Source organism: Corythoichthys intestinalis, chromosome 8 (assembly GCF_030265065.1).
Source record: "Corythoichthys intestinalis isolate RoL2023-P3 chromosome 8, ASM3026506v1, whole genome shotgun sequence".
Classification (NCBI taxonomy): domain Eukaryota; kingdom Metazoa; phylum Chordata; class Actinopteri; order Syngnathiformes; family Syngnathidae; genus Corythoichthys; species Corythoichthys intestinalis.
This window is the reverse complement of record NC_080402.1, coordinates 11,979,359-12,000,288: the sequence shown is the minus strand read 5'-3', so window position 1 is coordinate 12,000,288 and position 20,930 is coordinate 11,979,359. Positions and strand designations below refer to the sequence as shown.

At 37.8% G+C, this 20,930-nt stretch overlaps 1 protein-coding gene across 1 annotated transcript in view; it reads right to left on the bottom strand.

Annotated features, from left to right (window-relative positions):
• The window catches only part of LOC130920291 (protein kinase C alpha type), a 294,714-nt gene that overhangs the window by 270,728 nt on the left and 3,056 nt on the right, over nucleotides 1-20,930 (bottom strand). Inside the window, exon 2 of the mRNA XM_057843391.1 lies at nucleotides 11,951-11,982. Within this exon, the coding sequence (XP_057699374.1) occupies nucleotides 11,951-11,982 (32 nt within the window). The remainder of the gene's footprint in view (nucleotides 1-11,950; nucleotides 11,983-20,930) is intronic.

The window sequence follows — 20,930 nt, the reverse complement described above, 5'->3', positions numbered from 1 at the left end:
GTACTTATATAGCGCATTTATCTACATAGTTACCATGCCCAAAGCGCTTTACATTTCCACACATTTACCCTTTCACGCACATATTCACACGCCAATGGTGCTACTGCCATGCAAGTTGCTGTCAACCCATTGGGGGCAAATCAGGGTTCAGTGCCTTGCCCAGGGGCACTTCAACAGTGGGCAGTCATAGCGAGAAATCGAACCGCTGACCCTTTGGTCCAAGAACAACTCCAGCTACCAACTGCGCCACGGCCACCAAAAATGAAACAGAATTTAGCGATAGAATAGGAGCGCATAGCAATAGATCGGTGATTTCTACAAATAATATAGGGGTTTTGGGGTTGTTGGTTTTTTTGAAAAATACCCTTTGTTTTGGGTCCGCAGCGAGGTGTGCCTTGGTCCAGTCGTGGACTGTGGTCCGCTAATTGAGGACCCCGGATATATACTGTAGCAGTTAGTGGTGTGATGACAATTTATCGAACAAATGATATATTGCGATTCTTTGTAGCCCAAAAGGTTATCTATATGCTCCTGCCAAGAATCGAAGTATCGTTTTGAAAAGTTGTCACTTAAAAAAACTAAAATTGAACATATAGGAAGACAATCTAAATGGCCTATACAACTGAAGTCATTATATAAGGTAAAAAAAGTTGCTCGAAAGTTGGTGGGGACAATATGAGCATCCTGAAAAGTTGGTAGTGTTTTGTCCCTACCGTCCCTATGCAAACCACCCTTGCTTTAAACGGTCAACTCAAGCCACAGTTTACTATATTCTCAGTACTATTCTGAATGAACATCTCAGAACTGTGTGCTGCTACTGTTTTCTTTATAAGAAACAATACTCTCGTGAGGATAAGCAGCTTGGAAAATGAATGAATCAATAGTTACATAACTGAAGCTAATGTTTTTCTTTATAAAGGCAGGAAACCAGTGGTCTCATTAGGCCTAACAGAGCGTTGACTTTCTGTGGTTTTTCCTCCCCAAAACATGCATGTTAAGTTAATATATGGATCTGGGAACAATGATTACATCATATCTTGGAATAAACACCATCTACAAGGTTTATGCAAGCACTCCACACATCTTGAGATATTGTACTGTAGCACTACTTCACATCGAGATCAGAATGTTTAGCTGGATCTAAATAAAACCAGTCAAGGGAGAAAACTACTGGAAGGTAATTGTGCTGAGGGACATGGTGTATTCTAAGCCCACCGCAGCAGCAGCAGCAGGCCAAGGCTTTGAAACAAGACTCGGCAGGAAAAGTAGCCAAGAGTTGACGGACGGATTGTTCTCAAGGCAGATAACATCCAGACATATTGTTTCCACAACGTTAACTTTGCTCTGACATCTCATTGCTGTTATCATGTTAAGTGTGTCCACGCTTTAGTGCAGGAACATGAAACGACTATGCTAGCAGCTCTGAGAAATCGACTCGGTGCTATCGTCAAATACTTGGGTTAATTGTTGTAATTGTTCAAAAAAGGTTACTAAATATTAGGGGTGTAACGGTACACAAAAATCTCGGTTCGGTACGTACCTCGGTTTTGAGGTCACGGTTCGGTTCATTTTCGGTACAGTAAGAAAACAAAATGCAAAATATAAATGTGCTAGTTGTTTATTACACACCTTTGTGCAACAATAGGGACGTCAGCAATAGGGACGTTAGCCTATACAAAGCTAGAATTCTGCTCAAAAAGTAGCGGGTATTTAAAGATAATCCAACAACAATTTGCCTTTCAGACCCCACGTATTGGTCAGCTTTCTTTCTGAAAGAAAGACGAAAAAAGAAGTCTTGTGCTAAAGAGAAAAGCAATCCCAATGACAAAGATTTTAACATGTATTTTACAAATGAAATGCTTCAATGAATCCATTTTTTTTCTTATGAATGGTTTTCAAAAGCTTTATTGGTGGATTTTCTCAAGTTAAAGCGCCACACAGAAATTAATACATTTAATTGTGTAAGCAGGATCTGTGTATTATTCTTATTATTTAATTACAGGTATTTTAGCTCATTTCAATTTATTTTATTTAAATGGGCTATTATTTATTTTATTATGTGTTTATATTTTACAAATGTGATGTAGTATTCATTTATATTGTATATTTTATGTTGTATAACTTTAGTTCCTACGTGAATATTAGTTCCTATTTGTTTTGTTGTGGTAGGAGGGTTTTTTATTGAACACGGGGCCGTGTTGGTTATTATTATAGCAGAGAAGACAGCAGTAAATCAACAAAGGCAAGTCAACTGAGATCTGATGGACTCAAAAAGTGGGTTACGATTGCATATTAGTTTGAAAATCGACCGGATCCACCGTATATTTACACAAGTGACTTCCGGTCTGCCCGATCCTAGCTACCGGTAGTAGTATTGACGCAGGAGGGTCGCGTCTCGCATCAAATAATAAACTCTGCCGTTCTTTTCTCGTGCGTCGTGTTGAACCGCTTCGGGGACATGTCTAACACGCGGCCGCACTGCAACTAGTGTGCATTGGCTGACTGACTTTGATGCCCGTGTTTCACTGCGTTCTCGCGGCGGCCACGTTGTCGCGCCGTTGACGTCTCTGGGTTATACTGTCCTACCGTGTTGGCCCTCATTATAGTAGAGAAGACGGAGTAAATATAATCTACACAAAGAAACTAACCCGATCGACTCGCAGCCTCGAAAAGTAAGGGTTACATCACGTCAGAAACTGGTTCGGTACGCCTCCGTTCCAAACCGAGCACCACGTACCGAAACGGTTCAATACAAATACATGTACCGTTACACCCTTGCTAATCATGTATTTTTCCACAAACTTTTGCAAAATCTTTGATCAAATCCTTTATTCTGACTTTGCTCAAGCGTAAACTGAAGTTCTAAAATGCTAACTGACAATACTGCTATCTTTCTGGGACACTGGAATAAATTTTATTTTAAAAAAAAAAAAAAAATCATCAAAATGGGCTGCTTACGATACCATAATCACAAGTGTGATGTAATATGGCGCAATCCCTATTTTTAGCAAAAGGACATTTACGGGGATGAAAATGAAATGTCAATCCTGTTACAGAAATGTCAGCCTCCCGTTTATCACCTTGTCATTTTTCGAGCAGTGACTGAGAGGCCGACCGCCTGGCTCTGCTGGAGGACCTGACCTCTATTTTATAAGAGCGTCTTTGCCTTAATAATTTATGGCCAAACAGATTTTACAAAGTGAGGACCTTTCCTACTTTTAAAAGTTGCAGTGGGAATGATCGCCTCTTGATAGGGGAGGCATTATTTATTCAACATGTCTGGAAAGAGAATTTATGAAAAGTGAAAACCCTTGAAACTCAACAAAGCTTCTTTCTTGGTTTATTATAACGTGTTAAATCAGATGTGTCAAACTCAGCTTTAACGAGAGCCCCATCGTAGTTCTGCTGGCCATTATGTCTGCCAACTAGAGCTGCCACGATTAATAGACTAGTCAACTAATAACCGATTATTAAATGAAGGAACAACTATTCTGAGAGTCATGAATCATTTAGAGCAGTGGTTCTTAATCTTGCTAAAGGTACCAAATCCCACGAGTTTCACATATGCATTCACGGAACCCTTCGGAATTAGATAATTAAAAAAAAAAAAATTCAAAACCAATATAGCTCACCATGTTATTAAACAGGTCAAAATTTTCCAGGCTGCCCATCAGTCTGTTATAGTTCTTCATACCAAGTTTGAGTCAACCTTCCACTGAGCAAAACAGTTTCTCCTCACATCAGACAGAGGATAAGTAGTTGAAAGAAATGGAATACAGCATGTAAATTGGAGGCAAGCCAGTAAAAAAACGAACCTAACACGCCACTTCGCTTAGATTTAGTGAGCGTACGACAATAGGACCCTGGGGTGCTTTGCCCAACCCCTTAGACTTACTCACCGAACCCCTGGGGTTTGTTGGAACCAAGGTTATGAACCATTGATTTAGAGCCTTTTTTTTTTTTTTTTTTTTTTTACTAGAAATCTTCCAAATCTTCGTATTTCAGGAAAATTAACACATTTTGGGTACATCATTGCATTTCAAAACACACGAACATAACAAGAGGTTTAATTGCAGATTTCTTTCTTTTTTTTTTCTTTTTTTTTTTTAGTTTTTTTTTTTACATTTTGTATTTATTTACATTTTTTTATCTGTCAAAAAATAAAAATAAAAACTCAATATTCCTGTTTTAATCAAGTTTTTGTTCAGTGTTATTTCATGTAGTTATTTTTTTTATTCATTGGGTTTTAGTTTCCTTTTAAATAAAATGAAAAGGGGAAAACAGTATGCTCTTCTTCCAATGTCACTTTCAGTATTTTTTTTTTTTTTTTAAAGGAAAGAAATCATAAATGCTAATTTAATGCTTTAAGTTTTTAACAAATGTTTATGTATTCATTTATTGCTTGATTTTATTTTTTTAAAGGGAGGAGTAAACATCCTCAATATTGTCCTGGGTCATTCATTGAGGACAGTAGAATTTTTATTTAATATTAATTTTAGCAAAAATTAAAATACACAAGATTTTTTTTTTTTTTGCGGGCCACACAAAATGTTGTTGTAGGCCAGGTCTTGGCCCGAGGCCGCGAGTTTGATACCTGTGGTCAGTGGCGCGGGAAGTGGGTGTTGAGGGTGCTGCAGCACCCCCTGGTGTTAGGGAGAAAAAAATGTTTTGGAAGATTCTTTACTTTTTTGTGTGTGTTAAAAATGAATAAATAAATAAATAAAACATATTGACGCAATATAGTATTTTTGTAGAGATGTCCCGATCGATCAGGATGCCGATCGATCGGGTCCAATCACGTCATTTTCAAAGTATCGGAATCGGCAAAAAAATATCGGCCATGCCTTTTTTTAATATATAAATATTTTTTGATTAAATCGTTTTCTAATTGTATTTAACGTTACAGACATAATATGTTACACTCATACAGAGTCTTTAGTTTAGGCTTAAAGTAGGGTTATCAAATTTATCCCGATAACAGCGTTAATTAATTTTTTAAAAAATGTATCACGTTAATAAATTTAACGCAATTAATGCATGCGCTGCACGACCCACTCACGCATTGGCGCGCTCAATCTGTAATGGCGCCGTTTTATCTATATAGAGAGATAAAAGGAAGCGTAAAATGAGTAGAGTGAATTTTGCCAGCCTTTGGAGACTTTTTTTGATTGGCTAGAGCCTTACAATCTCTCTCCCTACGATTAGAAATGTCATGGAAAGCAATGTGGGGAAGCAAGGTAGCAATTGATCTTTTTCTTAACACCTTATGTTATTTCCCAACGCAAAGAAGACACATCCAATGGTAGCACTACGCACAGTCATGGTTCCACTTCCCTACAGTATCATTTACTGAAAGCTCAACAAATACACTAGATGGCAATATTTAGTCACAATATACAAAGTCACAAGTCTTTCTATCTGTGGATCCCTCTAACAGAAAGAATGTTAATAATGTAAATGCCATCTTGAGGATTTATTGTCATAATAAACAAATACAGTACTTATGTACTGTATGTTGAATGTATATATTCGTCCGAGTTTTATTCATTTTTTTCTTAATGCATTGCCAAAATGTATATGATCGGGAAAAATTATCGGGAATGATTGGAATTGAATTGGGAGCAAAAAAAAGCAATCGGCTCGGGAAATATCAGGATCGGCAGATACTCAAACTAAAACGATCGGGATCGGATCGGGAGCAAAAAAACATGATCGAAACAACCCTAGTATTTAGCTGTGGGGATTAAATATACATGTTAAAAAAGTGTTGTTGTTTTTTTATTGATAACTTGTTCACCACATGACAACTTGCTTACTACCGGGTCACATTGAATAAGGCGCTATTTGAAAAGTTAACTGTTGACAGAGGAGGCGTTAACATGGCGCAAAAGGGAATTGGTGATTTTTTTCTTTAAAAAAACAGTGAAATTTTCTAAAATTCAATTCGAGGTTGATAATGAAGATGATTAGAATGATAGCTCTATCTACCTTATGTGTCTTCAAATGAGTAAGACATGCTTGCATGTAGCCATATTATTGATGTTGCAGCAATGCAGAGAGCTTTTGGATATTCGTGTTCAATTCATTTAAGTGTTGTGAAAATGGGGTAGTAAACTAAGGCATATTGGACCCTTCAGTTCTCAAATGTGTTTGTGTGTCATTGCGCCATCTAGCTGCACAAATTTGCGTTATAATATAAGGGCGCTTTAATTTCCAATACAAAAACTCCAACACACACTGTAGGTGAAATAGAACGTTGTCTTTGTAGTAGCAGTTCTTAAACTATCCAGCATGAGTGTGTGCTGCCATTGTGCACACCTTGAATGGAGAAAACTCGCAAGCATGACAAATTTGGACGAAAACGGATGTTTTTGGATCGGAAACACTAAAAAAGATCTTCAGCACCCCTTGTTGTTAGTGACCTGCAGCGCCCCTGCCTGTGGTTTCAACTAAGAGGTGACCCTTGCTAACACCCTCAGTATAATTGCTACGAATTACAAAGACTAAACATCTTGCAGGGTGTTTATCTTTCTGTCTACACCAGAGACAGCCGTCCTTCCTGAACAGTTTGGTAAGTTAGAGCCACCAATAATCCTTTGTGCTTTGCACCTGGTAAAACCCTCTACATGTGGACTCTGATGGCAGGTATTCTTGTCTTCCAGCTAGTAAAATGCAAACCATGTAAAAATACAACAACAAAAATTAAAACACTAAAAAAAACTAACATTGCGAAGAAGCTTAACATTGCGCTTTCGAGGAAGACTCCTTTGAGGTGACAACACGTGTAGAAATAAGAACACACTCCGTTCAGCTGTTCGAGATTTTCAGAGAAGAATCTCTGGCGTGTCTATCTACCTCATTATTTCTCAGATTGCATCAGTGGGTTGCGTTTTGCGTTTCATTTCCTGCCAAATTCAATACTTCCCATCTAAAAACATGGTGAAAGCAAGGTTGATAGAGAACCAGATGCTTCTTACCACGTTTTGTGGTTACAGAAACAATAAACACTACATACGTTTTAGGCAAACAATACTTCTGAATACCTACAGGCTAAATTTGAGATTAGTGTAATGCAGTGGGGATTGCTGTAAGACTGTAAGGGAAGTTCAGCTTCCTGTGAAGTGTCTAAAAAAATTAATGATTTTTTTTTTTTTGTGCGTGTGTGTAAATGTCATTGACTAAAAATGCGCTACAACGTGCCGAACTTTTTGATCAGAATCAGCTTCTTATCAGTGGTTACAATTAGAGATGTCCTGATCGATCGGATCGGGTCCGATCACGTCATTTTCAAAGTATCGGAATCGGCAAAAAAATATCGGACATGCCTTTTTTAATTTTTTTATTTTTTTTAATTAAATCGTTTTCTAATTGTATGTAACGTTACAGACATAATATGTTACACTCATCCAGAGTCTTTAGTTTAGGCTTAGATAGGGTTATCAAATCTAAACCTATGTTATTTCCCAACGCAGAGAAGATTATCAATTGGTAGCACTACGCACAGTCATGGTTGCACTTCCCATCATGCATTTGGGCATGGCTACAGTATCATTTACTGAAAGCTCAACAAATACACTAGATGGCAATATTTACTCACAATATACAAAGTCACAAGTCTTTCGATCCGTGGATCCCTCTAACAGAAAGAATGTTAATAATGTAAATGCCATCTTGAGGATTTATTGTCATAATAAACAAATATAGAACTTACGTACTGTATGTTGAATGTATATATTCGTCCGAGTTTTATTCATTTTCTTCTTAATGCATTGCCAAAATATATATGATCGGGAAAAATTATCGGGAATGATTGGAATTGAATCGGGAGCACAAAAAAAAAAGCAATCGGATCGGGAAATATCGGGATCGGCAGATACTCAAACTAAAACGATCGGATCGGGAGCAAAAAAACATGATCGGAACAACCCTAGTTACAATGGGACATGTGCGGCTTACCGGTTCCATGGTATACTGTGGTATGAAAACGACAAGGTTTCAAAACGTTTCCGTCATACCGTCTCGAAGGTATTAGCTATTTTTCATGGCCCAAAAATGCATGGAGAAATCTCTCGCTTGCAGCTGTAAGGCTCAAACCACCAGTTGCTGCTCAGTGTCAGTGAGTAAGCTGTGCTACACTATGGCTGACTGTTTTCTGAGTGAATCTCGGATCCATGCGGGCGCCAGTAGGTCTCCTGCAATGTTTGCGGCGTCTGTGGTGTAATTCAATGGAAGATTCATCTGAAAAATCCACTGTTTTGCCACAAAACAGTGAAGTTTTCGAACTAATTAGTTCATCGATTAATCGACTACTAAAATAATCGACAGCTGCAGCCCTATTTAAAGGACAATGTGACCTTCCTTGGCTAGAATTGTGTTTAAGTTATTTTGGTTTAGGGCGGTGGTCAGCAACCTGCGGCTCTCGAGCCGCTAGAGCGCTGCCCTAGTGGCTCCCTGGAGCATTTTCAAAAATGTTTGAAAACAGAAAAAGATGGGGGAGGGAAACATATTTTTTTAAAGTTTTATATGGTTTCTGTAGGAGGACAAACATGACAAAAACATTTTTCTGATTCATTAATATTGTAATGAAAAACTTGAGGTGGAATCGTACAACAGTGCTGTCACGTGGTGCATCACTCTCTATAGGATGCACTGCTGGAAAATACACATTTACCATATTTTCCACACTATAAGGCGCACCGGAGTACAGTCCCTGACAAAAGTCTCGTCGCTTTTCCATCCATTATCTGCAGTGTAGAAGGCAACATAAATAGTCTTAAATATCAACAAATCTTAGCTGCTTCTTTCATTCTTAACCATAAAAAGGGACAAATTCTGCAGCAGAATGGTGCTCCATCGCATACTTCAATCTCTACCTCAAAGTTCCTCAAGGCAAAGAAGATCAAGATCCTCCAGGACTGGCCAGCCCAGTCACCAGACATGAACATCATTGAGCATGTCTGGGGTAGGATGAAAGAGGAAGCATGGAAGACGAAACCCAAGAATGTTAATGAACTCTGGGACGCATGCAAGACTGCTTTCTTTGATGTTCCTGATGACTTCATCAATAAATTGTATGACCCCTTGCCGAACCGCATGGATGCAGTCCTTCAAGCCCATAGAAGTCAGACAAAATTTTAAATTTGGATCTCACAGCACCACAACTTAATTCGCTTATGTTATGTAACATATTTTTGTATTTGAAGTACATTTTTTGTTCAATTTTCACACTACTTTCTGTTAGCGACAAAACGTTCGTCTTGCCAAAATTTGACCTTTATGTCTTCATTGAATGATAAATTTTTTTTCAGGGCAACAAATATATTTTTGTACATTTAACATCATTTGGGAGGGTTTTAGCTTTCATATGAGCCATTTCTGAAACCAATTGAACAATTAAAAGTCAGGTTATTAGCAATTGTTTCTACAAAACGGATAAGCAACAAGATTTTTGTCAGGGACTGTAGAGGAGAAGGGCCGACCAACGTGTAAAACATTTTTGCAGAGGGTGGCCGCCGAGGAGGCAATGCCTCCAATGATTTCGCAACAAAATTAAGATAGCAAACACTGTCATAAACGTTTCTCCCACCAGCTACGAGAGTTAACTTCAGCGTGTTTAGTGTGTCTAGCGGTGGTAAACCGTGTGGTGTTGTTGTCTTCTCTCTGCCAACTGTCTGTGTTGAGAAAGAGAGTATGTGTATAAGGTAAACATGATACGAGTCATACACACGTGCTTTTTATGGAAAATAATTCAATCGTTTTTGTTCTGATGGTAATAATGTTAAGCTGTGGGTTTAGGCTCACCTAAAGGACTGCATTTATTTTTCTTTTGGATATTTTGTTTCTTTAATTTGTTTTAACCTTATACTTATGTTCCAATTTGCTAATATGTTTTGAAAAATAAAAATCCTGTTCAATGGGAAAAAAGTTGTTCTTGTTTTAAACCCGGATAATAGGCGGAGTTTGACTTTTGGGGTGGGGGGGGCACAACATGTTGTTGACCGCGAAACGAAGTGTCAGCAGTAAAATTAACTTACAAGAATATTTATAATAGTAAGTTGACAATGAGCGTTTTTTTTTTGTTTGTTTCCCATCATTCTTGAGGGGAATTCTAAATCAGGCTGCGTAGGCAATACTTTTCGCCACGATCGCCAACCATTGAATAGGGTACGCCCACCGGTGTCGTGCCAATGTAGTTACCCCAGTCAAAAATTGTATCCCCTGTGCGGAGCCATATGAAGGTAGATTTGTGTCTATGTTATTAAAAAAAAAAAAGTTGCTTCAATCAAAAATTTATTTTGCTTCGATCAAAATATATATTTTTAACCAAAAAAATGTCGTTTCAATAAAAAAAATTTTTTTTTAAATGTGTTTGAATGCAAAAATTAATTTGAAACTCATAAAATGCATGTGGAAGCTATTTTTCTTTGATTTTTTTTTGTTTTTTTTTTTGTTTTTTTGTGAAAGCTATTTTTCTTTGAATTTTTTGGGGCGGGGGGGTTGAAGCAACTTCTCATTGAAATATTGTTGATTTGTGTTTGGGCTACATTGTGGCTCGGACATTTTTGTCTTTATTATTCAATCAAAAAACAAGATGCTTCAAAAAAAATCGATAGATTTTCAAAAAGAAAATCACTTCAATCAAAAAAAAAATTTCAATCATAGAAAAAGTTTTTGAATGCGAAAAAATATTTGAGATTGAAAAATTTGTTTTTTAACAGTTAATTTTTCATTGAAAAAATTTTCTTTGATTGAAGCAATCCTTTTTGTGTTTGGGCCATATTATGATTAAGACATTTGTGACGCTTCAATCAAACAAATATTTTCAATCAAAGAAAAAACTCATTTTAAAAAAAAAAAAAATTTCTAATATATAATATATATATATATATATTTTTTTTTTTTTTAATTATATGCAAAGCAAATGACCGTCTAAGGTGCTCGAAAAATAATTTTGACCCATTATAAAACTATACTATTTTGTTCATTTCATTCATTTTTTTGTTGGTTTTATTGCTTTACAACTTTTATATATACTGTATAGGAAAGTCAATTACATGCAATGACACTTTTCGGCCACCGGGGGGGCTTGGCCCTCCTGCCCCCCCCTTAAAATCCGCTTATGACTCAGATATCCCAAAGTAACATATTTTAGAGCTGTAATTGCTATACTGTGACACCGATAAAACCATGATATTTGGCTTAAGGTTATCATACAGTCAGAATATTATACCGGCACATGCCTAGTTACAATGAGGCTTACTTTTCATTCATTCACGCAGCTTCACAGTGCTCCAAACAGTGGACGCTTAGCATCAACAGTACTGAACGTGCATTGTATCACTGCAGCGAAATGAGACAAATCATTGGACAAATGCTGGGCTTGTCCTTCCCACTGGACGCTCAGAGTCTCTGAGGATCTAGTGGCATTGGGCGGGGCTCGGCAGCTTCTTTGCATGATCTGTCTGAGGTTGAATCCCTTTTTGATTGATAGCGAAATAAGCGTATCAACGTTTTTGTGGCGTAAACATCCACAGAAGGTATTTTTCAATTTTCATTCCGTTGTTCTGAGTTGAACCGGAGACTTTCATAATCATCCTTGTGACTCTTTCTTTATTAAAAACAACTAGCGACACATTGAGCTTCTATTTCTGCTGTTTTGTTTCTTTTGTAGCTGCTTGTTTTTGGAGACTGACTTCTGTCACTCTAGTTTCGGTCCCTCCACCGTCACAAAGCACTCACAGGCAGGCACACTTTGAGCTTCTCCTCATTCAAAGACCAGCATACGCCACTGGTGTCATGTCAACGTTTTTGTTCTGTTGCTTTCTACATGACCACACGTTTAACCACACAGACCACTTGGCATTATCGACATCCACGCATAAACGCGCACAGAAACACACAAAGAAACACAATAGCGCTCATGAAGAATGACAAAGTCAATTTGGTTTACCTTGGCACTGGAATCCTTGTTTTCCAAAGCCCCTGTGGAAGGAAGCAAAAAAAAAAAAAACATTAAATGTGTTGATCATTCAATTTCACACAATAAGAAATATTTAGTCATCAGCACTCTGCAACATCTAAAAAAAAAAAATGTTGTTTTAGGTCTGACGGTTCAAATTTTTGGTGTGAAACCCAAAACTGATCTGTTTTTCTCTTTTTTTTTTAACTCCATAGTGTAGCTATTTACTATGTAGTTACTACACACACAGAACTAGCCTTATGCTTTGTAAAATAATAATAGTGTTAGCCGTTTTATTGGGCACTCAAAGGCCATGTACAGTGGGGCAAAAAAAGTATTTAGTCAACCACTAATTGTGCAAGTTCTCCCACTTGAAAATATTAGCGAGGCCTGTAATTGCCAACATGGGTAAACCTCAACCATGAGAGAACGAATGTGAAAAAAACAAAACAGAAAATCACTGTTTGATTTTTAAAGAATTTATTTGCATATCATGGTGGAAAATAAGTATTTGGTCACTACCAAAAATTCATCTCAGTACTTTGTTATGTACCCTTTGTTGGCAATAACGGAGGCCAAACGTTTTCTGTTACTCTTCACAAGCATTTCACAAACTGTTGCTGGTATTTTGGCCAATTCCTCCATGCAGATTTCCTCTAGAGCAGTGATGTTTTGGGGCTGTCGTTGGGCAACACAGACTTTCAACTCCCTCCACAGATTTTCTATGGGGTTGAGATCTGGAGACTGGCTAGGCCACTCCAGGACCTTGAAATGCTTCTTACGAAGCCACTCCTTTGTTGCCCTGGCTGTGTATTTGGGATCATTGTCACGCTGAAAGACCCAGCCACGTCTCATCTTCAATACCCTTGCTGATAGAAGGAGATTTTTTCCTTTACACAGATCAGCCGTCCTGGTCCCTTTGCAGAAAAACAGCCCCAAAGCATGATGTTTCCAACCCCATTCTTCACATTAGGTATGGTGGTGCATTCAGGTACACCCCGCAAAACATATCGCCACATTAGAACTCGATTGATGATTAAAAACCTTACGAATATGGCGATTTTTTTGGCGATGTTACAATACCAATAATTGTCACCTTATTAATATTGGCGAAAGGAGGTCAGAGGAGGACCGTTGAGATCGTAGACATTCTACGTCGATACTGTCGAGCCAGTTCACGGACATGCACACAACGCTCATATTTTTCTATCATTCCCATCTTCATTTCAATGGGAAGCGTCACCTTTTTCCGTTTTTCACCACCTGCACTAACATTCTTGGAACCCATGTTGATTTCTCTCACAAAAAAAATAGGCCGTGCATCCGTCTTGTGGGAAAACAAAGAAACTGCGGTTCTGTCATAAATCGTATTTCGAGCATGTCGTCGGATGTAGAAAACAATTGCAAGTCTAATTTAGCGTCAGATATAGAAAAGATCGTACAGCATTTTTTCATAAATATTAATAAAAAATGGATGCTTTAGTTGAAAAACGTCACCTGAGAAAAACAGCTCAGTTTTGGATTCCGCAAAACCCAAAAAATATATGGCGGAAAACACGGACAAGACTGAAAAAGCAGTTTCTGCTCTTGCACCCCTCTTTAAAATAAACTGCTGTATTTTAAGCCAAAATAACTAGGGCTGTCAAAATGATCGTGTTCAAGGGCGGTAATTAATTTTTTTAATTAATCACGTTAAAATATTTGACGCAATTAACGCACATACAGTACCTTGCTCAAACAGATTAAAATGACAGCACAGTGTCATGTCCACTTGTTACTTGTGTTTTTTGTCTCCCTCTGCTGGCGCTTTGGTGCGACTGACTTTATGGGTTTAAGCACCATGAGCATTGTGTAATTATCGACATCAACAATGGCGAGCTACTAGTTAATTTTTTTATTGAAAATTTTATAAAATTTATTAAAACAAAAACATTAAGAGTGGTTTTAATATAAAATTTCTATAACTTGTGCTAACATTTATCTTTTAAGAACCAAAAGTCTATCAATGGATCGCTTTAACAGAATGTTAAAGTTAATGCAATCTTGCTGCTTTGTCATAATAAAAAGGTATTTTGAATGATCACAATGGGAGTATGTCAGACTCTCCATGTGAAACATTAAAACTGTTCAGAATCCGGGCACTTAGACTTCCATTCTCTGTGTCAAACAGCTGAACAGGACAGGTTTTTAAAAAAATAAATAAATAAATAAATAAATAAATAAAGTTAATGCAATCTTGTTGCAGTACTTATGTACAGTATGTTGAATGTATATATCCGTCTTGTTTCTTATCTTTCCATTCCAACAATAATTTACAGAAAAATATGGCATATTTTAGAGATGGTTTGAATTGCGATTAATTACGATTAATTAATTTTTAAGCTGTGATTAACTCGATTAAAAATTTTAATTGTTTGACAGCCCTAAAAATAACTATTGTGTTTGATAAAAAAATATGTCTTTATGCTGCAATAGACCCTACTCACCGACGTCACAGAATGACGTGTTGCTGTATCCGGCCGCCATATTGTCCGTCTCTGTTTAGCCCTATTCTCAATGGTTTCAATTAGTCGTTCAGTTTATAGAGCAATTCATGGAAGCCCCAGTGCTTTCAGACGCTGTAAACTCATTGGATGCGTTGCATAAAAGGCGTTATGTGGACCTACCCTGATATCTACAACTATCTTTTATCATGTGAGTAGGGTCTGATACGAACGGCAAGCCGTTAATGCGGATCCAAAACACAGACCAGGAGATCAGAGAGCGAATTTAGTATTTAATGAGTACAACAAAGGGAGCACGCTAAGAAAACGCGAGTGAGAAAATACAACAGAGAGCATGCTAGAAAACGCGAGTAAGAAAATACAACTGAGGGAGCACGCTAGAAAACGCGAGTAAGAAAATACAACTGAGAGAGCACGCCAAAATGGCGTGAATATAACAGTACAAAATTACAATTACAAAATCCAAAAAAAACACAAAAGTAAATGAGATCAAACCAGAACACGATCGAAGAATGTCGGGAAGCACCAAGGGTGATGATGAGCACACAGCGGTAAGCAAAGCAGGTAACAAGCAAATGCAATAGTCCGACACTCGCAGACGGTGACAGGAGTCCTTAAAAAATGAGCGCTCCTAATGCGCCACAGGTGCGCCAGCTGAATCAGGTGCTGGAAAGAAAAAAACAACTGAGAAGGCATACAGACATGACAGGGTCTATAGACGTCACAACCACGCCCCCGCGCCATATTGTCCGTCAACCCGTCACTGTTGATGCATTACCGCTACGTAAATTCCTCCTATTATGGCGTGTTTTTCTGCTCGTTAACATTAATAATCAAAATGGTGAAGGCGTGTGTGTGGCGGTTGGTTGCAATAACAGAGAAGATAGACGGAGAGACTTGAAGTTCTACCGTATTCCGAGAGACCCGGAGAGGAGAGCGAGATGGGCTGCTGCAATTCGACGAGAAAACTGGGCTCCAAACGATTACCACAGATTATGTAGTAGTCATTTTATATCTGGAAAGATGCATTTAATATATTTTTAGAGGGTTTGGGGCTGACAACCACAATTAAGATCATTGCTAGGCTAATCGCCGACAACATACACTCAGACGTTGTGAATGAACTACCTGAAAATATATAATTATAAGGGGATAATAAGACAGTTGTCATACAATTAATTTACAATTTCACTATTGAGGTCAAAAGCCAAAAAATAAATTCAACTAGGAGTACTGAAGTAGTGCTATCGCACTTCATATTTATTACATATTATATATGTATGTAGTGAGAGTGCTATCGCTAAACCATATAAACATTAAAAGCCCTAGCTCCATTGACAAATGACATGAAATATATTAGACTTGACAGTGGATGTTAGCAAGAACAAAAGATTTTGAATTGAAAATTTCGTAACTCATCTTCCCGAGCACAAGATAGATTCCTGCCGAATTTTCGTGGACGAGGACCTATTTCACCCAACCAGCAACGAAGTATTTATAAGCCTCCAAGCTCTTAAAGTTTCTCAAACTTTCGTGAGAATAGGCTGATTTTGTGTGGACAAGATAGTTGTAGATATCAGGGTAGCAGATGTCAGGCAGAGAGGGCGAAGACAGCGGGTCGAAAAACATCGATTTAGGCATCAAATATGGATCTGGCGAATGGATAAACTGAAGCTTTTCCACATAACGCCTTTTATGCAACGCATCCAATGAGTTTACAGCGTCAGATAACGCCGGGGCTTCCAAGAATTGCTCTATTAATTGCACGACTAATTGAAACCATTGAGAATAGGGCTAAAAAATGACGGACAATATGGCGGCCGGATAGAGCGACACGTCATTTTGTGACGTAGGTGAGTAGGGTCTATTGCAGATTCATGGCGCGTTAAGCCCCCGAACTATTTTTATTTTATTATTTAATTTTACCCTGGAAACCCTTGTTTTAAATGTCACGCAACCGCTTTCGTTTCAACCCAGCCATAAAAAGAAGGTAAGTAATTATATTTCTTATTCAAAATGTCTGTCATTTTTAGCTTAGAATCATTAATTGATGTCTAATATTCAGTTTAAAAAAAAAAAACTTTAAAAAATTATTCACACGCATATTTTAAACTTTTAAACAAATTACGTCACAATGAAAAAAATTGTGTCTGTAAATATGTCACGGATATCTACCTCATAACTATGGCTTAATTTTATTTATTTATTTATTTATTTTGGTAAGAAAAATTGGGGGGAAAAAAGGTTTAAAAGGATAAATATATGGAAAAGAACATCTCGACCACTCCTTGATGCCTGTGATTTCTGCATCGCAACCCTTGTTATATTACCATGTTTCACCCATAAAATCCCCCAAAAATCCAGCTGTGGCCATTCACATCTGTGTCTTGATACTCGATGATACATGCTACATGGAGTTTTTGGATCGAAACAAGGTAAGTACGCGATAATATCTCGTTAAAATCATGGCGTCTTTGATTCTGCTCCCGCGTGCTCTCAACTCCAGTTAGGGTTTTGCTGTTTAAAAAAGTTGTTTTTTTTTTTTTTTAAATGCCCTTCTGTTCGAAATTTTTCTTCCCCCAGAAAATTGCGATTTTTAGCTTTCCAATGATCTATCACACATGCATATAGGACAATTTTGAAATTTGGGGTCTGAGAGCGGAACTTCAAGTCACCTGAGTGTTTTCTGCCATATGTTGCCATATGTAGTCATTATGCTGCGTAATCCTTGTAGTCTTTTCAAACTTAAGCTTCCATAACCTTACATTAAAAAGCAAACAGTCTGTAATAATTTTCATTGTGAGAACTGTCGCTTTGTGATTCCTGCCAGACTCACTACTGCCTTAAGTATGCTTGTATAGCTGCATGATGTTGTGTTAGTGAGTCCAACTCAGAAAACAATGACGACTTCCCCAGCTTGTCTTGATGCAATGGACATTGTGACAACTTGTAGCCTATAATCACAGGACATGTTTAGCTCTCCCTACTATGGACTGCGTTAGGCAGGGCACATGCCATGCTGTAAAACTGTCAAGGCCATAAACTGCAAGTAGTAAAGACCACGAGATCATACTAGCACCTGCAATAGTGAATGGCTGTGGGAACATGGGTGAAAATCTGGAACCTCTGAGGTTTACTGATTTAAACATTGAATGATCATGGTTCAATGCTATTGATGGTGATAGAGGTTCAATCTATTTTAATCGAGAAGTACAGGTGCAACAATTATTCGATTAATCGACAACTAATCGATGACCAATTTAATCGACAACTATTTTGATAACCAATAAATTGGTTAGGACCTTCTTCACCTTAAAGTGCAGATGACACCAAAAAGCATGTTTATTTCATATTTCACGCGTTGTTTTATGCTCCTGAATAAAATAGACCGCTTGGATGTGTGTGGAAGCGATCGTTTTATATGTTCAATTTTTGAATCCCGCGCCATAAAAATGAGTGACTTCCGGCTTCAGTCTCGGGTTTAGGACGAATGCGAATGTGGCGTCACCCGGGTCAGATTCTCACAATACAGCATTGCTTTATAGTTTATAGCATGCAGATGGACTGCGAATTCAGCTGATTTTGCGGATTAATTTGTTTATTTTTCACATCACGCCAGCCAAACGGCTGTAGAAAATTGATGCTGCATCAGGGAGAGGTGTGTGTGCCTTTTTGGGTTTCAAAAGGTTCCCGTTCACTGCGGATATTGGCCAAAACAAGCCCTACTACTGTGGGACTATTGGACTTACAAGGAAGTGAGTAAACATCGTTATTTTGTATTATGTCAAATACTGGGATCATGGCACATGTTTTAATACGGAGGTGGCTTGCATTTTGTGGCTGATTGTCCACCGAAAATGCCACTCGGCTGACGACCGGCGTCTTGTCGCGCCCACCCCCCCAAGTTTGATCATGGACGGAAATGTAGAAAAGTTCTCCTCAGACACATCCTGCCATGTTAGCTGCACAATAACTGCACGCCGCTCTCTGTTTACGTCTTCGCTGTGTAGTAAAGCATTATTTTACGCTATATTCGTGTTGACAATGTGGGAGCTACGTGCTCCTCCGACGTCGGCCGGTTTGTCCGGCGGTACTCTCCAGCTGCTTCCCCGGCGAGCTCTCCTGTCCGTAGCAGGGGAACGAGCTGTAACTTGCTCGCCGCCGAGCAGGTTGCCGATCGGCGAAGACAATCGACAACCCCGCCGCCGTGTGAAATGATCCGGGCTAGTTTTGTGTGACTTTTCGCTCAGAAAAGCGAAAATAAGACTTTGAGACGTCACTCGGTTCGGTTTAGCATGTTGGCTAGCTGTCACGCCTCTTGGTTGGTTTACATTCTCCGAAGCCGAGGCAGGGAAATGACGGAAGCCTGACTAACTACGGCGGCATAATATAGCGTTCGGGAGGTGCACCAGTAAAGGTGATGTCGACAGTTTTGACCATAATGGAGTAATTTTGCCATGTCGTACTGAATAAATGCATTTTTATTATTTCATATTCCATTTAGCACAAGATTGTTATTTGTCATGACCATACTATTTATTTAGCAATTGGGGAAAAATACTTGGATAAAAATAATATCCTTTTTAAATATTGGAGCAGAGAGACTGAAACAAAGACATTTTGCGTCTCTCTTCGTCACATTTTCCTCGTTGTGAATAATTCCCCCTCAATGGGCTGCATACTAAATCAGATGAAACCATTCTCCCGCTGACGTCATCCACCTGTTGGGGTAGGCGTGGCTAGACGGCGGATTAAACCACTAATTTCTCGTAATCTCTGCTTTGCCAAATTGTTGTTTATAGTCAAATCGTCTCAAAATTTGATTGTAATTCACATAATAATGCTATTTAAGACTTTTTTATCCTGTCGTACGCACTTAAAGACTTTTTTTTTATCATGTCATACGCACTTTAAACTTGTCTAAATTCTTAAGATTATACATAGTGTATAACTTCTCAGTTGTAAATATATATTATCAGATTTGTTCACTATATTTTTCTTCATCAACAAAAATCTGCTTTTACTTTGGAAAACAACATTTCACATTTTTGCCAATTTTATGGCATCTATCAGTCTAAACTAGCTTCTTAATAAGGCTGCAACAACTAATTGATTAAATCAATTAATACATTAGTCGCCAACAAATTTGCTAATCAACACAGTTGTGGACTACAGTTAAGTTAGGAAGCTGTAATAAAATATTATTTTTAAAGGAAAATCGTCATCCATTTTGTCTTCATTGTTACTTACAACATGCGTAAAACAACTTCTAGGTAAATTGTGAAAGCAATAAAAAAAAAGGGACATGTATCCGATTAAACGATTACTCGTTTCATTAATCATCTGGTTAATCGATTATGAAAATAATCATTAGTTGCAGCCCTACTCAGAGGGCTGGCTACGAACGATTCCCGTCAGTGTCAGCCTAACGAGATTCTGTGAGTGGCAAGGGTGTTAGAAAACTACGCAGTTTTTGTTGTTTTGTATGACTTTTTTGTTCAAGAAGCTTTATACTTTACCTTAGAAGAAATATAAATGTTGCAATTGCATTTTTCATTGACAATTTATTCAAAGAATTTTTTTTCACAATTCAAATAAGTTACAATGTGTCTTATTCTTACAGGTCTCTGACATTATTCTGTGAAAATTCCCAGATAGTAAAGAATTACATTTAGCACTCACATTGACAAATTTATTCATAACCAAAAATGCCCAAATTCAAGCACTCATTGAGATTTAAATTCCTTTTCACTCGTGACGGGTCTTTTCGTTATCAAAAAGATGCCAAATTGCATTTGTCAAATACAGTGCCTTGAAAACATTTGGACATACCTCGAGGAATCAAACCAAGCAAAGTAAAAAACAGCTGACCCTTTGATGACCCCTGAAAGTGTACCATTTGAGGAAGTAGAAAAAGGAGGCTTGCTGAAGGCATTTCAACTCCATGCACTGTAATTTTTAACACACGGGTGAAAAGAAGGAAACAGCGATATATTCTATTTACTGTAGACCTTATGGGCTTCAATGACGCAGCTCCGCGGCACCTTCACTGAGTAAAAGTATTTCACTGCTGATAAAAGCTTGAAGAGCCCTGCACTCAGGGACACATCGCGTGAACAATACGCGATGCAGTGAGGAAAATGAAGCGGACTTTACCAGAAATCTCTTCGATTTAAAACTTAATAGAGCAAAATTTTTTAGTGAAAAAGTAAAGAGCAAAACCAATGTCATACTTCATTCAATGCAGTATTTTGAGTTCTATGGTTATATCATGTTTTTCATTTTAGCCAAAATGAAACTCACAAAAAAAAAGTCTTTTCAAAAAAATTGATTAAATTAAATTATAAAAAAAAGGAAAACCAAATGTTCATTGTTCAATATTCATCTGCTTACAGCCCTCCCATTTCAAATGGATTGGACATATTTCAGCGCCAAAGACAGTCAATTAGTTAAAAAAAAAGGAAATA